Source organism: Parasteatoda tepidariorum, chromosome 3, assembly GCF_043381705.1.
Source record: "Parasteatoda tepidariorum isolate YZ-2023 chromosome 3, CAS_Ptep_4.0, whole genome shotgun sequence".
Classification (NCBI taxonomy): domain Eukaryota; kingdom Metazoa; phylum Arthropoda; class Arachnida; order Araneae; family Theridiidae; genus Parasteatoda; species Parasteatoda tepidariorum.
Window position 1 is genome coordinate 72,083,877 of NC_092206.1, and position 17,384 is coordinate 72,101,260.

At 26.8% G+C, this 17,384-nt stretch overlaps 1 protein-coding gene across 3 annotated transcripts in view; it reads right to left on the reverse strand.

The window, feature by feature from the left end:
- Positions 1 to 291: 291 nt before the first annotated feature.
- LOC107437594 (pre-mRNA-splicing factor CWC22 homolog) overlaps positions 292 to 17,384 on the reverse strand; it is a 20,592-nt gene continuing 3,499 nt past the window's right edge. Inside the window, exons 4-7 of one of the 3 annotated variants that reach the window (XM_016049652.4) lie at positions 15,880 to 16,048; positions 13,628 to 14,866; positions 10,612 to 10,887; positions 292 to 2,287 (exon numbers count right to left, since the gene is read on the reverse strand). In XM_016049652.4, the coding sequence (XP_015905138.2) occupies positions 10,631 to 10,887; positions 13,628 to 14,866; positions 15,880 to 16,048 (1,665 nt within the window). In that variant the 3' untranslated portion in view covers positions 292 to 2,287; positions 10,612 to 10,630. Of the gene's footprint in view, positions 2,288 to 10,611; positions 10,888 to 11,221; positions 12,106 to 12,695; positions 14,867 to 15,879; positions 16,049 to 17,384 lie in introns of those variants that run through there. The other 2 variants (XR_011636438.1, XR_011636437.1) reach the window with 2 other exon arrangements.

A 17,384-nucleotide genomic window follows, 5' to 3' on the forward strand; every position in this document is an offset into this window, starting at 1 on the left:
AAAAAAAAAAAAATCGTATACTTAAAAGTTTGATTTGTCAAGAACCGTTCAATTAATTTCGTTCAAATTTTGTATTATGACATTAAGTTGTAATTTTTGGACAGAAATTTAAGTTGGATTATGAATTCTACGTCCAAAAATTACAACTTTTGCAACCCGAATTTTTGTTGAGCATTATAATCAAATGCCCCAATAGGCTCATGTATTATTATTATTGCATAACATAGATGTTATACTTTTCGAAATATAATTTATAAAAACGAAAATACAGCAACAAAGAATCAAGCAAAATAGAAGTAAAAAAAGACAACAGTTCAAAACTTTATTTGCAAATAAAAGACTGTACACAAAATATAACAAATAACAACAAAATGGTCACACAGGTATTAAAATTATTTTATTATTTTTAATTACTCCAATTATGCACTATCAAATGCTCATATAATCACTTCATTAACCTATGCATTCACTCTCAATTGCTGCCTAAAGAATAAAAAACAATAAAACCTAAAATTAAAACCCATTAAAAACTCTATTGAAACCAAAAGATAACAAATAGTTCAAACATGGGTACATTTGATCAATTTTATTTCATAATACATTCATACAAATCGAACTGCTAAATTGATATTTGTACATCAATTAAAAAATAATAATACTAAGACTAGGAAACAAAATTGATTATGAATAAATTAAAGCTATTACTTCTAAAAAGAATAAATATGAAAGTATTTATCATCCCCCCTCTTGCACAAAGTAAATAAAAATTAATTATTTTTAAATGGATATTCACTATTACTTAACTTGAATTACTAGTCATATTTATATATTATAGAAATCATTTTTGCGAAATTAAACTAAACCAAGTTTTATGCAAACAAAATACAGTTGAACAATATTTTGCCACATATTTCGTTTCAGACATAAGATAAATGTTAACAAACCTTAACACATTAACGTTTTTGATAAAAATGAAGCATCTGTTCAAAATGCCTGTTTCAATCGCAAAATACATTAATAGAAGCCGTGACATAATTTTTATATACACATCATAAAAATAAATTGAAAGTTTCCTTTATTTTACTTCTGTGATTTTTCTTCTTCTTCCGACATACAAATAATTACGATTTACTGAAAAATCTTCCAAAAAATCAGATGTTAAACCTTTGTGCATTAAACAATAAAATTATTTATTTCAATGCATTTTCTGCTTGAAGGAAACCTATCTAGCAACTAGAGGATGTTATTGTATGTCCATATATATGCTACAGAACTACATTTTCAATGTGTGTATATTTCATGACTACGACAAAATATACTCCTACAAATTATTATTGGTATTGAAAATGTTTTGGTACATTTGATGTATCTTACAATTTCTGTTTAATATTTAAGAAGAAATGCATTCAAAAAATTAAAAAAAAATATATTAGTTGACTGTAACTTTATAACTAGGAGACAACTAGCTATAAAATGTAGTTAAGTTGGCATTTTAGGAAAAAAAAAAACAGGAAAATTTCTCCAAAATATCAAATGAATGTATGTATGAGACATGCGGAGCTGAAGTGGATTCAGCTATTATATTACAGATTTGAGATAATCAAGGTTAAAATTTATCAACACTAATTGATAATCCTTAAGATTTCAGACAACTTGGATCAGTGTTGCTATAAAAAATATTCACCATTAATATTTATCAGTCTACAACAAAGAAATAGTTTTAAATAAATAATAATAGAAATAATTTAAGAAGAAATAATTTAGGAATAAATCCACTTAAGCATTTAGCAAGCTTCATACACAATATATAGTTAAAAGTAAAGTAATAAACTCTCCCCACAACTTTACAATCATTTATGCATAAATATTTATTAAGTGTATAATATAATCATTTTATTTGGTAGTTGACTCAATTTTTTTTTTTTTAACACATCACTGCTTTATAAAATGTAAAGACTGCAATTAAACATTTCAATAGAGATTAAGCATTGAATAAACTAGTTGTATAATAGGCACTGTATTGCATTTCATAATACAATTTTAATAATCTCAAATACATGTTACAGAAATATATGTTTCAAAAAATACATAATAGCTCCATACATGTGGCAGCAACTAATCTTTTCTTTGCATTTTATATCCATCCAAAGCAGTGCATTTCATTCAAGTGCATGTTGATTTAACATTTTCACAAATCATTCAGTGGAGTGAGAGTTACATACGTAAAGTGTATTTATGACATAAGGGGAGGGACTGTAGCAAAATATCGTCGCTTGTACCAAGGTACCTATAAAAAGATGGCAGGTATGTTTAACATAAAAGCATTTCATAATTGTATGTTTTTTTGGATATGAAGAAAGAAAATAAATTAAAAACATCAGAGCAAAAAAAAATTATTTTTTTTTACAGATTTAAAAAAAGGCTAGATTGGAAAATTTTAATTTTATCACATAGAAAGATCTCATGATTTCAAAAATAGAGCAATATTCATTGAACATAAAGCACACACACAGAAACAGTAATAATAGCAAAAAATAATATCAGGTACATTTTAATACTGCATTTTTAGTAGCATTCATTTATCATCATTCAAGCAACAGTCACTTCAAATTACTAACGGAGCACTGTTGACATTACGGATACCTGGATATCTTCTTAACATATAACAAGTTTAAATAGTATTTTTAGCTTTGACACAAGAGTAACTAAAGTAATAAGAAAACAAGCTTGTAAATAAACAGAATAATCATAATCACTTTTTAAATCAACTGTTACAATCTACTTTACCATTAAAAATATTTAAGTAAAATGAAAACAGTATAGATTATTTTAATTATAATAGTCAAAACTACATTTAAAAAACTGTAAAACAAGAAAACAAAGAAAAAAGCTTACAATTAGAACAGCATTCATGACATTGAAAATATAGATAGAAGTGTTGAAAGGTTTTTAGATAAAAGCTGTAAGCAAATCCATACAGAAAAAGTAAATTAGAGTTCAGTACAGAGAAAAACATTTAAATTAGATCATAATTTAATATTAATTTATTCATGATAGAACATTTAAATTATACTTAAAATAGATAATGGTATTTCAGTTTAAATTTAAAACAATAAAAATCCTTTATCTGTAGATCTGTTACGATTTCAACACACAGAGAAACATTAAAAAATGCTAATTAGTAAAAATTACTCATAAGTAACAGTTGAAATATATAAATTTTTGGGATGTAACTAATATTCCGCACTTTCGTGGAACGTTCCGCTAAAATATTCGACAAAGTATTTTTTAAAATTTTTTGAGGAATTTGAATAGTCCAAAGTCTTAATTTTTTACTATCATTAAAAATAGTTTTTATACATATCTGTTAAATTCTTTGCATACAGCTTACAAATTTAAGTTCTGGAAGATAAATGGAAAAAAGAAATTTGAAGAATTTAAACTAGATTACTTTATACTGAATTGTTTTGCTATTTTTTTTTTTTTAAAAATTTGTTCAATTTCGTTGTTTTCTCAACACTTTTGTTTTAAGAATTTTTTTAGCTGTTTCTTTTTTTACCACAGTGCAGCAATTTCATGGAGCGATTATAGATTTAATTCTTTTATTGCATTATTATTTTATCAGCATTAAAAATACCACAATGTAAAAAAATTGAGATTTTTAGAGTTAAATTTATTTTTAAAACATGAAAAACAATTTAATTTTGGTTTCTATTTAGTTTTTTCTCTTTTAAAAAAAGTTTTGTTTTCATCAACCTTTCTGTTATAACACGGCAAATAATTAGACTTTTTCTTGAAAATACTAGCATTAAAGTTTTGCTTTCAGAACTAAGAGAATTTTCATTTTTTTTAAATGGCTGTCAGTCAAGTTTTTTTATTTATCTTAAATATTTCTTGTGGATTATTATTACTATTTTTTCCTTTTTACCCCATACAGCTAAGTTTAGATTGATTTTCAAATGACTAAATTTTTTTTAATCGAATATTCGAAATTTGGCTAAATTACAATTCGTTACATCCTTTATACATTTGTAACATTTTTTAAAAAAATAATCATCACAGATAAACATATTTCAGTTCAACTACATAAAATTCATAAATATAGTGTAGAAACAATTAGCTTTAAACAGAGAATTTCAAACAATATAGACTTTTAAAATTGTTTTAGTACAAATTTTTCAAGTTAGACATAACAGAAAAAAAAAACTGACAAACTTATTTAGTATATATCACAACAGTAACAAAAATATCACATTCTTGTTGGCATAGCTTCTTCTTAGTTTTAATGTAAAATGTCTTTACTACGAACTGTTTTAAACAAAACACACATATATATTTTTCCTAAAAATGCATACATTGAATAGGTAATTGCAGTTTAGTAAATCAAAAGAAAAAAACTATTTTCACTGACTTAACAAAACTTTTAATAAAAGAGAAGAAAAAAAATTTTTTTTGTTAAATAAATACAATTTATTAAGAAACATGGAAAAATTTCATAATAATTAAACTTAGATAGTTTTAAAATAAATATAACAGCTTTAGAAAGAAAACTGGACGGTAAATTCTCAGTAAAATTTGGCAAGTACATTTCCAATACATTTTAACATAGAAATAAAGCTAAAAAAATAAGAATTTTTTGAAAATTCAGTGACTTTTTCCTGCATGATATCTATATTTTGACAGAGGAAACAACTTTATAAACTTCAATAACATTTTATGATATAAATAGAATGTATAAATATTTACTACATATGCATATAAAATGATAAATATTTAATTGAAAGACAAACAAAGCATTTCAACCTTAACATTGTGTTAATGACAGAAAAGGACATTTCTTATAAAAATATAAGAAGTTTTCAGTGTAAAAATATAAGTTATCAAAACACATATTTTGCTTTTAAAAATCGATTATTTGAATATTTTAAACGAAACTGAAACAAGTAGTGTTCAAATCTACTAAATATTCAATTCCCCTCAAATAACTGTGCTTTCAACATGCTATCACTATTTTTATTTATTTCTTTATAAAAAAAAAAAGAAGAGCAGAACTAAGACTTGCTTAAATTATTAAACAAGAAAGTGCATTACTTCAGTCAAATAAAAAATATCAAACAAAATTACAATTATATTTCAAATTGTCAACTAAGTAAATACAATACATAAATATATATATATTAAATTAATTACTATGTCATTTTTAAATTTTTTTTTTCTAAGACACTGTAATAAGTAAAAAAAAAATAATAAATGTTGAATAAATATGAGTAAATATAACAATCTTTAACAATAAAATTCACAAAGAAAAAAAAATGCACCAAGATTCTTCTCATTAATTTTTTCAAATATGAAAGCCTAATAAATGAAATTACTACTGATACATTCATGCACAGTACAGGGAGAAATAACGATTCACCCTGAATAACTTTTGATCTAATGATTAGATTTTCACACACTATATCTTAATGGTTTTAAGGGGTCACCTGAAATATGCTAATTAGTTTGTGCAGACAATATTTTAGGTTACAAAACTAGACACAAAAACATACTTTTTCCAAATAAACATACCTTTTTTTCGGGGGACGGACTTGGATTCCAGAAACTCAAATTATAGTGGTCAGCAGCATTCTGGGAAATATGGTCCCAAGAGTTTAGTCAGAAAAGCGGTCCAGAGTTTGGACCCCTTAATGCTACTTTTTGCGCATTTGGCCATATTGAGAGAAATTTGTAAACAAATTGAAAATTTTTTGCAGACAATTTTGAAAGGCATACAAATTTTAAAGAATGTAATTTTTTTAATGGTAAAATCGAAAATTTAAACAAAATTGATCAGATAGTTCTTGAGAAAAAGAATTTTTAAAAAAAGTAATATATTTAAAGCTTGATTTCTCAGGAACTTTTCTGCTAATTTCATTCAAATTTGTGTACTTTGTCGTATAAAATTACTTTTTTTTAAAATTATGTAAAAATTTGTATACCAAAGGTACAATTCAAAATTTTTCAACAATTTTTAAGTAAAATAATAAAAAATAATAGCTAAATATAAACAATTTTGGGTCTGGAATTATGTTTGGATATATAAATTTTATAATTATGAACAAATAATGTATTAATTTACTTAAAATTATTTTGAGACAGGGCGAAATATGCAGAAAAAATAAAGTTAAACATTAAGGGTTAAAAGCCTGCACAGCTTTCCTGACCAAACTATTGGACCATATTCTTTCCAGATTAGATTGTGACTGTCCATTATATATTGAAGGCTAAGAATCCAAAAACACAGAAAAAAGTAAGCTTATTCATAGAAAGTATGTTTTTTGTGACAAATTTTACAACTTAAGACTGTGTCTGCACTAATTAGCATATCTGAGACAACTATCTCGAATCATTAAGATTAGAGTCGTAGTATGTGGAAGTTCTGATCATTAGTTTAAAAGTTATTCAGAATGTTTTATTTTTTGCACACAGTACATGCAATTTAAGAAGTAATGGAACAATATAAGCAATGGAAAACAACTTAAGGAAAAATTTTACTTACAAAAAAGATATAAGTCTACATAATATGATACTACCAAAGAATTAAAAAATATGAATGGCGACATAATTTTAAGATATAACATTTTTATATATTGTAAAAATAAATTAATACAATTTAAACAAAAAATTTAAAACTTATTTTATAAAAATAGCTTATGATAAACATAAAAGAAGTACAGAAGAAAATACTACACAAATATGGCAGTCTTGTAACACAAGATTTATATTAAAAAAGTAATACTATATATTCAAAGTAATATATACTGAAAATATTGATTTCAAATAATCAGGGATGATCCATCCTTTAAAATATACATTAAATATATTTTAAATAAAAAAATAATAACATAAATGTAATCAACACGATAGTTCTGCAATAATTTAAATAAATATGCAATAATCTGGCATATTCACCGAAATATACTGTCCTTAAAATTTATAAATAAATTTAAATTGTGCAAAGAAAAAACAAATCACGATGTTAAAAAATAACAACAAAATCAAATAAAAATAATTGGTTATAAATTAAAACAATCTTATGGCTAAAAGAGACCAGGAGAGTTTTTATTAAGCCATTAGACCAGGAGAAACTGGCAAAATCCAGTAGAGTTGGCAGGTATGTCAGAGTAACCAGAGTTTTTGGTTAAATAATTGCACAATAACAAAAGAAAGAAGAATGAAAAATCTAGTTAAAGAACTATAATAAACCATGGTAGATCTTGGCGATAGCCAATTAGCAAAATATTGTTTCACACAAGCAATCTCAGTACAACTGTTTTAGATAATATAAATAGACATGTGTACCAATAATAGGTGAAGTTAAACAGTATTCAAATCCTAGGCATAACATTTTTGATAAGTAAAACTCAATTAGACATAATCGAATATAAATTGTTATTCAATAATATGCAAAACACATTAACTTCTAAAATAATAAGCATATCCTTTTTTTAAAACAGATTTTACCTAATAGAGAATGGTCTATAGCAAATAAAATATTGTAAAACTTAATAAACTGTTCAGATTCAAAACCTTATTAGATATTGTATATTTTCATACATCTTATAATATTTTTTATTTTCACATAAATGAAATTTTTACCAAATGACTTTAAGTAACTTACTGTACAACATTTAGTAAGAAATCACATGAAAAATTATAAGAGTTAATGTTTTGAAATAGATCAGACACAGAATGAGAATAATAATAATAAAAAATAAAAAAAATCAGTGGCAAGCAAAAAAACTAGTGCTAATCACAAACACACAGGCATTCCCATGTGAAAATAAACTAGTTGAAGATTATGTGCTGTATTATTGAAGCCAAACATTCTGAAATAACTTACAGTTAAATTTTAATATGATTAATTTAGTTCAATATGAAAAAAGACGGAATTTTAAAGTTACTTTTACAGAACCATTTGAAAAACACTACAGATACATTGATTAAGTATCTAGAAACTTCATTTTTAGAAAGAATATTTAAAATAATAAGATGGAACAGTATAAGTAGTAAAAAGATGGGATTCTTTTGAATTTCACATTTTAAATCCTGATTTATGTAACACAAACAAAATGCAATAGTCCCTTATTAAATGTATACAATTTTCAGTAAAATAAAAAATAGAACACATACATTACTGTAGCTCCAGAGATTTGATTGCCACTTACTAAGATCCTCTTAACTTTTCGGATAAACCATTTTTTATTTTATTTTTAAATTTGTGCAATGTACATAAAAGCACAATTAACTAACATCTTTTAAACTTTTATCAAATAAAGAGATATGTGCATTATTTGTTAAAAACAAATGCAATAAAATAAAATTCTAATTTTACTTAAAATTAAACAATATGTATTGATGTTTGTCTTACAGGTTAAACTTTTTTCTTCTTCTTAACACTCAATGAGCAATTTTATACTCAAATGAAGAGAAAAAATTACTTCACTTTACAAAAACTTTTAACCGTTCAGTCCTCAACATTTTTATAACATATAATTTTTTTGCAGAGCACCAAAAATAGAAACATCGTAAAATCTACCTTTATAACAAGCAGAAATTTTTCTGCAGGATGTCAAAAGCAAAAATATTCTATGAAACCGGAAGTCAAATAAAAAAATTAAGAACTAAAAATGAAATATTGTAAGGACATAAATAAAAGCAAAGCCTTCCTGCAACAAGCTAAGGAGGGGAGGGAAAGGCTCATGAAATTAAAGATTGTAAAATTTAATGACCATTGCCACGATCATAGTCAGTACTGTGCACTTAACACCCATACATCCCAAACAAGATCACTACTTATCAATCTAAAAAAGTTATCTGTAGTCTTTGATTATTATCTATTTTAATAGCAAATTAAACTAAAAAATCAGGGGATACCACAGATCCTATTTGATTGTAATTGCTGAGTGATTTGACAAAGCAATTTGAGTCTAGAGGGGGAGAAATTAACAATACTTGAGAAATTAAAAATTGTGTAACAAACATTTGTTAGTCTCATTGTTTGAAACAACGATGATTTTTTTTAGCTCCCTTTAAAAATAAACCGATATTTTTAAACTTTCGAGGTTTACATAGCTACTCACACAAAATAAAATTTGAATCATGTGAATAAAATTACTAACTGGCATAAAAAAATGTTTTTAAATGCATAGCTTAAAAACTAAGCACAGCTAAAAACAAAAATTAAGTAATAAAAAAAATCTTTTTTTCTTCAAACAAATGATGAAACAAAACATTAACTACTCAAGAAACTAATAAATAAAATTAAAGATTTTAGTGTAAGAAAGGTTTTAAGTGACACTAGGAAAAAGAGCATAAAATTTAAGAACCTGCTAGGGTCAGCTGTGTGAAGAGGACTATTTTTTTTCTGCTAATTAAAAAAAATATGTTTTCATTAGGAGAATATGTTTCATAGTTCCCAGTTGTTTCCTAAATTTACTAAAATGCTACTTAGAACTTTTTTTCATTATTCTAAAAATTAAGCCTTGAAGTATTTGTGTCACTTTAATTTAAATATGCATGTTATGAGTAAGTATTTTCCTTCCAACAAAAATTTAAACGGTAAGTAAATACAATGTTAATATAATAAAAGTTCACAACCTGTAACATTAAAAAAAATCTGACTATTACATATTCTTAACCAATAAGAGATACCTTAAAAAAACATAAGAGAAAAAAATACACAAAATGTAACAACCATTATTCAAGAACACGAAATGAACAAAATAAATTGCTATTAAGCCAGTCTATTGCATATTAAGCAATAAGAGTTCTCTTAAAAGCATAAGAGGTAGAAATACACAAAATGTAACAAACATTATGCAACAACATACGAAAATAACAAAATAAATCGCTAAAAATATATAAACAGTCAATCTTCAATGTAGTATTACTTAGAAATCTTCCATTATTATAAAGTAACAAATTTTAACAATAAGCAAATTGTTAGCTATATAATAAAATATGGAGCAATAGGAAACTGGATTAGAATGTTTAAAATGCATATATAATAAGGATGACACAGGAAAAAATAAAAAGAGGTAAATTTATCTTCAACAAATTGCTAATTAAATTTGCAAATTAAAGGATAAAGAGAAATTCATAACATGAACACCTGCCTCCTTAAAAATTAAGTTAAAAAAGCTATGCTAACTAACAATTAGGTTGTAGATAAATTAATAGTTCCAAGTCCAAAATGAAATTTCCAGTAAAAATAAAATTTAGCAGATAAGCAATAACCTTTTTTCGTTAAAATTACATTTGTTGAAATGATTTATTGAGTGATTAATTTCCTTTAAAACCTTTAATTAAAAGTTACATAAAATACCACACCCACAAATTAACCTAACACATTAAAATATATATATAATTAAAGAAGAAAATAGTTGTAAATTTCATATTCAAACATTCAATATTTAGTAAAATATGGACAAAAATATGCTCTTTAAAATTATTAAACATTTTTTAAAAACTTTTAATAAAATTTGTACTTATATCACAGACATAAACATGTTTTTATACACAGTATCAAAATGTTAGCGTGCAACAGTTTTGTAAGAAATTCCAATTTACCTGTTACATTGAATTTTGATCACCTAAAGAACTTCCCTCTGTCATCTTTTGGCACATCAGATCTTTGAGTAAGTTCATTCTCAGAATATCTTGATACAGACAAATCAGTTACAACAGTAATATTTGATTTTTTACACTTATTATTTACATCAGTGTCATCATCACTGCTCGTACTAACAAAAGCAGCTTCAACAGCTTTTGGCATTTGAATGATTCGTTTTCGGGGCAAAGTACCCAGTCGCATGTGAACTGGACCCCTTTTCTTTACCTCCAATGCTAAAATAAATAATTATGTTTCAAATAAATTACCTCGGTATATATTATATAACAATAAATTCAATTGCATATACAGGATTACTGAATGAGTTACAAAACTGTATAATGCAAATAAATACTTCTGGTCACAAATTTCTGTATACATAAAAAAATTATAAAGGGCGTTTTTTGTCATTATAACTAAAGCGAAGCATGATTATGGAGTGTTTCTAATAGATTTTATTCCTTTATTGCCACTTTTTTGTTATATGGTAAGACAGACAGAACTAGCAACATTGAAAACTGATTTTCGATATATTTCAGATGATTCTCGATATTTTTTTCCTTCCTGACATTTATTTTTTTCTGTTACTCTTATAACTTTTCTTCCTATCAATGGTCTTATTATGATAGCATTTTTTAAAGAGCATTTCTAATGAACATTATTCCTTTAGGGTCACTTAAAAATTAAGAACGATTTTTGTTTTGGCTCCTATCTAGCTTTTTCTTTCTCAAAAAGATGTAGGCTTTTACAAAAGCTTTTTAAGACGTGGCAATTAAGAGGATTTCTATTCGACTTTAATATTTACTTTTTCTTGAAAATAAAGTAATTGAAAAACTGAAATGTTTAGCTTTAAAATTTTCCTTCAAAAATGAAGATTGATTTTTATTTCTTCTGTTTTGCTTTTGTATACGATCTTTTTCTTTTTTTAAAGCAAATTTATGATAGCGTTGTGTTTTCAAAGCTTTCCTGATAGACATTATCTTTTTTAATGTCTTATGGATAATTATTTTCCCGAAAATATTAATTTTAGCATTGAAGTTTTGTTTTAAGAATTAATAGGATATTTTTTTTTCAACTTTACATTTTTCTTAAAATAGCTATTAGCCTTTTTTTCCCCTTAAATATTTTTTTCTTCTATAGCTCTACAATCCTTTGTGTGTCCTGGCTTGTTCCACAATTCTATCATAAAAAGCCTGTTTTGATTTCGTTTTGCACCACCTTTTACCTTTTCCTTGAGTGGCCTTTGGGTTTAGTTCCAATGGGTGTCCAGTTGATAATCTTTTCCAAGCCATATTTATTGTCTCTCCTCTTTCTGTGTCCAAGCAATGAGAGGTGCTGGGATTTGATAAAGTGGACAATATTTTTTCCAATTATGATCTTCTTGATTTATAGGTTTGACTTAATCCTCCATTTGCCTCTATCATTAATAGGCCCTATTGTATCTTAATATCTAACTACAGTAGGACCTCGATTATCCGAGCTAATTGGGACCGCTAGTACCTCGGATATCGGAAATCTCGGTTAATAGGAACCATGTATAAAAACCTTCCGTGCTTGCGAATTTAACTACTTTTAAAGTATAAAACAATAGAACGTTTTTTAAATGATAAAAATAAACATATATGAACTTATGTTTCACAGCTAAAAAGACTTAAAAAGGAAATCAACTCTAGTAGTAAATTTTAAAAAGTAAAATGGAATTTTTTTTAACTATACTTAGTTAAATTTCGAAAGTCACATTTTCAAAAATAACACAAATCTCAAGAAAATATTGTATTTTTAAAATTTACATGATTACACTTACAAGTCACATGACCACTGTTAACAAAGCAATCATGGATGCTGCCTTCTCAGCGTGTAATATTTCATGGAAGTTGAGTGCTTTTGTGGGGAATAAGTTCCTGTAACACGGACAGCGAACTAATATGTGTATAATTTCTTCCAAGCTCATTTTGGAGAGAAGAAGAAAAAAAATTTAGACTTCGTTATTGCCTCGGTTAACAGAAACCTCGGTTAATCGAAGCTCGGTAAATCGAGGTTCTACTGTACCTCCATTATCTTTCTATTAAAGTTTTTTCCTTTTACCCCTTACCAATAATATTGGTAAGTTATGATTATTTTTCTATAGTGGCTAAACTTATTTCTATGCAAAAAATAATACTTATTAATGATATTCCTTCTTTTTTCTTAAAAAAAAAAGGTTGCTATTCGGCCGGTGAATATCCGGTATTCTGCTAAATTACTATTCATTACATCCCAGCTCTTTATTTTAATTTTTTGAATTTGTCAAATAAGTGTAATTAAAGAGATAGGGCCAGGATAGCCTGGTTGGTAGGGCACTGGGCCCATTACGAAGAGTTTGTGGGTTCGATCCCAGCCGGCTGAAAACTCTCCATGTAGTAAATGGTGACTGATGCACGTTAAATCTGTTGAGTTGCAAAGTCCTCCATGTTCCCATAACAAATCAATACCTCTGGGGGTACTGATACAGGAGTTTCCTTGTCTTCTGGATTGGTTCAAAATTATAAGGCTACAGAGCTGAACATTAGTAGTCGTAAATCCAAAATTGGGTCGCCTGTTCAACGACTCACTTGACAAGTGCCATGCCTTGCGAGCGCGAAGCGCTACCAGTTTCCAAATAGGGCACAAACATATATATTTAGATAAAAACTGATCAAACAAGAGTTTCAACGAATTAAATCAAATGATTGAGATAAAGAAGCAACGGTTAAAAAAATTTACCCTGCTACATAAGATATTTGGATAGGTGACAATAAAAAATATAACCCTTCTAAAGATAAAATAATACTAAAATGTGTAATAGTAATGGGTTCAAGTTTTAATTTAAAACAAATTTTCAATTTAAAAGTGCTGAAAAATATAATTTACAATACAAAATAAAATTCTTGAGTTTTTAAAACTAATTTAACACAATAATTTAAAAATGTGTTTATAATTTAATGGTATTATACTTACAATTATTCAGTGAATCTTTTCCAAGGACTGAGATTTTAAAATTGGGTCTAGGATTCAATTTTATCTCAATACCTTTAGCTTTTTTCACAGAAAATAATTCAGTTCCAGATGATGACAAATTAGGTTTCCGATTAACAGACGATTTCAAACTATTCTGAGTATCAGTGACAACAATTTTGGACTGGACAGGTTGGACCACACTTGAAACAGAACGGTTTCTAATTGGACTTGAGCTTCTGCTGGTGTTCGATGAGCTAGAGCTAGACGAGGAACTTCTATTGCTTTGTGAGCTTGAATGCCTATTCCTACTATGCCTCCTCCTCCTACGCTTTGGGGAATAACTGCGACTTCGACTGCGTTTACTTATCTTCCGATCTTTGCTGACACTACGTTCCCTACTCCAACTTCGACCTTTATTACCATTTGGGTTATGCTCTGCATTTGTTTTATATTTTTTTGGTGAGACTAGATGGCCAGAAACTTCTTTTTTTCTTTTAAGTTCATATCTTAAGTCATTTCTAGAAAGAGAAGCAGTTTTATGTTTGGAGTTTTCTGAAGATTTATTATCATTATCTATGTGATTTCTCAAGTCTTTGAACACATGTGATGTTTCTCTCAGCCTTTCAACAGTTTTTTCTTTCACAACAGATCTTTTAGATTTCTCCTTAACTACATCAAATGTAATTGGCGTGTGTTTACTTTTAGGTTGGAAACTTTTAGGAGGTTCACCATTTTTATGAACAAGATTTGAATCTGCAAGACCATACATTGGTTTATCATCTTTAAGAGATGTAAGATGAGAAGATTGAACATCACCTTTCAAATTATGATTACAATCACTAGAATCAGGAAGACTAGGTTCCTGATGCAAATAGGTATCTGTACTGTTTTGACTGGTTTTAATTTCAACAGGCGAATAAGTAGTTTTTAAAATATTATACACAGATGGCGCTTCACTCTTATCATCCTCTATAGCAGGTTCAGACTCAAAATCTTGAAAACTCAACTGTCGCTCAGAGTTTGACAAATTTGGTGTTAGTTCAGAGTTTACAAAATTTGTTGCTTGTTCAGAGTTTGAACCATTTTGAAGCTTTTCTTCATAATCATTCGTTTCTGCTAGAGACAATAAAGAATGTTCATCTTGTAAAACAGTGTCATTGCTGTAAGAATCATCACTTTCATCATAATCAGAATCACTACTCTCAGACCCCGAACCACGTCTGTTGAATCTTGAAGGTCCTGTAATAAACATATAGAAACAGACATCAAGAAATAGTTCAATATAGAGTAATTTATATGTAGAATTTATTACAAGAAAAATTACTTAATAATAATGCATTTTCCATCATATAATAAAAAGGTTTCAATTTTAAATAAAGATAAAAATGCAAGGTTGGCTGCTTTACATAATGAAGGGTATGTACATTTTACATAATACATGTGATTTAAACTCAAGTATAAGGTGCTTAAATTATATATATTATCTTATTATTATATATATTAATCTTATAACTTTAAAGCAATAAACATGATGAAAAAAAGAATGTTACTAAAACCTGTATTTTGCATTTTTGGAAATTTTTTCTCATTTTCATCAGGCATTTCCTTATTTTAGATTTGGTTAGCAAACAATTAATAATTTGTTTGCTATTTAATAATTTTTTAAAAGAAATTTTTTTGAATATTTTTACTTTTTCTATTGTATGTAACTATGTTCCTACACATAAATTAGTTTTGGTATCAACACATTTTTTAGTCTTTGGTAATTTTAGCTAATAATGTTTATTTCTAACTTTAATGAAATTTTCATCTCATCTCTTTCAATATACATATTTTAATATATGCCTGTAATACACATATCTAATACACATGTATTATGATAAATGTAAAAGTTTTCAAAAAAAAAANTAAAATAACAAAAGCTAATTTAAAAAAAAAAAAAAAAAAAAACTAATATTTACATTGATATTTTTTAGGAAAATTTCATTTCTATTTTAAGATAAATTTTGGCTTTTTTTCAGGATTTCTTCTTCATATTATCAAAATCTGTGCTCTAATAATTGTATACTCATAAAGTACATTAAAATAAGCACATAAATGCAACTGAAATTTAAAAAGAAGCTGAAATTTAGATTCATCATGTCATGGATATTGATAGACAATAAAAATATATTACAATCTTTTGAATACAACAAAATTTTAAGAAAATTTAATGTAACAATTAAGTGACTAAAAATAACATTGAAATTTACCTGTATGCCGTTCTGTACGTGGAGAAGAAGAATCTTCATTAGCTTGTTGACACCACCTATGCTGAGGTAGCAATAATTGAAGAGCATTTTTATTTTCCTGTTGAGGCTTTTCTTTATCAGCCCCAACGGGAGTGATGACAATCAAATTAGATGATCGCTGATTAGGTTTCTAAAATAAAATACAGTAATTAGTCAAAAGTGTGGTAAAATCTTTTTCGCAAAGAAAACTGCAACTAATAAAAAACTATGTAGGTAAAATATTGCATGAATATATGAATAAAAGCATGTTATTAATAAAACACAAAAGAGAAAAAAAATCAAATTTAATATTCATTTACATAATCCTATATTTTATAATCACATTAATTAGTAACAGGTAAGATAAACCTCTTTTGTCTTCTTTGGCAGATTTAATTTTATTATAACATCACCAAAGCTAATTTTAAAATGTTAATAAAAAATTACACAATAGCAGCAATTTTTCATATTTTGTTTATCATTATTTGATTATCTCTTAAGTTGAAGCCTTTGAAAAAAAAAATTTAGTGAGAAACTAAATATAAAGTTTGAGACAAGTCTGAAAGCAAACCTTAATTCTATTCCTTTTTTTCTTGTTTAAAAAAAAAAAAAGAAAACGGAATGACTAATTCTTTAAATAAAATTTACAACTTTTAATTATAAACTAAGTGCTTTCCAAGATATTTCAACCAATTTGTGGTTTTGAATAACTCTTCTAGCCACTTTCTTCAAAATTCTTAATTTCGGTTCTAAGCATGTAACATTGTTTACAAGCAGCCATTTTTGCAAAAAAAAAAAAACCCCACTTCAAGAGTAAAAAAAAGAGAAAATAACAGTTTTCAGACAAGGAAAGTATAATTGATGAATTTATTAAACGCTCTGATGAAAGAAATTTACTCTAGGTTAAGAATGCATGTAGGAAACACTGAGGTGGTTCCCCTATGAGAATGTTTTCATTAGTCTCAATGGAAAGTAATCAGTATTTCACAATTTTGTCGAGCATTGAATACGCTCTGGAGCACATAAGTTTAGAAAAGGTGTTCCAGTCACTCTTTTGATCAGCGAGAAATAAGATGTTTCATGTTGAGCGTTAACGACAAAAGTAATGGTAGTTTGAATCAGGGTTGGCAAGGTTTAGGACAGAATGGATTTAAACCAGGGTTTAAACCGTCCTGTCCAAAACCCTTTCACTCAAATTATGTCACAATCTTATCTGAACAATATTTAAGATAGGGGTGCACAACCTGCGGCCCGCGGGCCAAATGCGGCCCTTCGACTACTGAAGTGCGGCCCGCGAGAGCTTCTAAACACAATAAAAAAAATTTTTAAAAATGGCAATTTTTAATCGCACTTTAAAGTCATCACGTTTTGACGCAATCAATTTTAACAGATTCTTTAGTAAATGTACGTTTAACGCGCTTTCTTGAAGCCGAATTTATCGTAAATATAAATGATTTTTTTTAAACAGTTATTTCCGCTTTTCTACG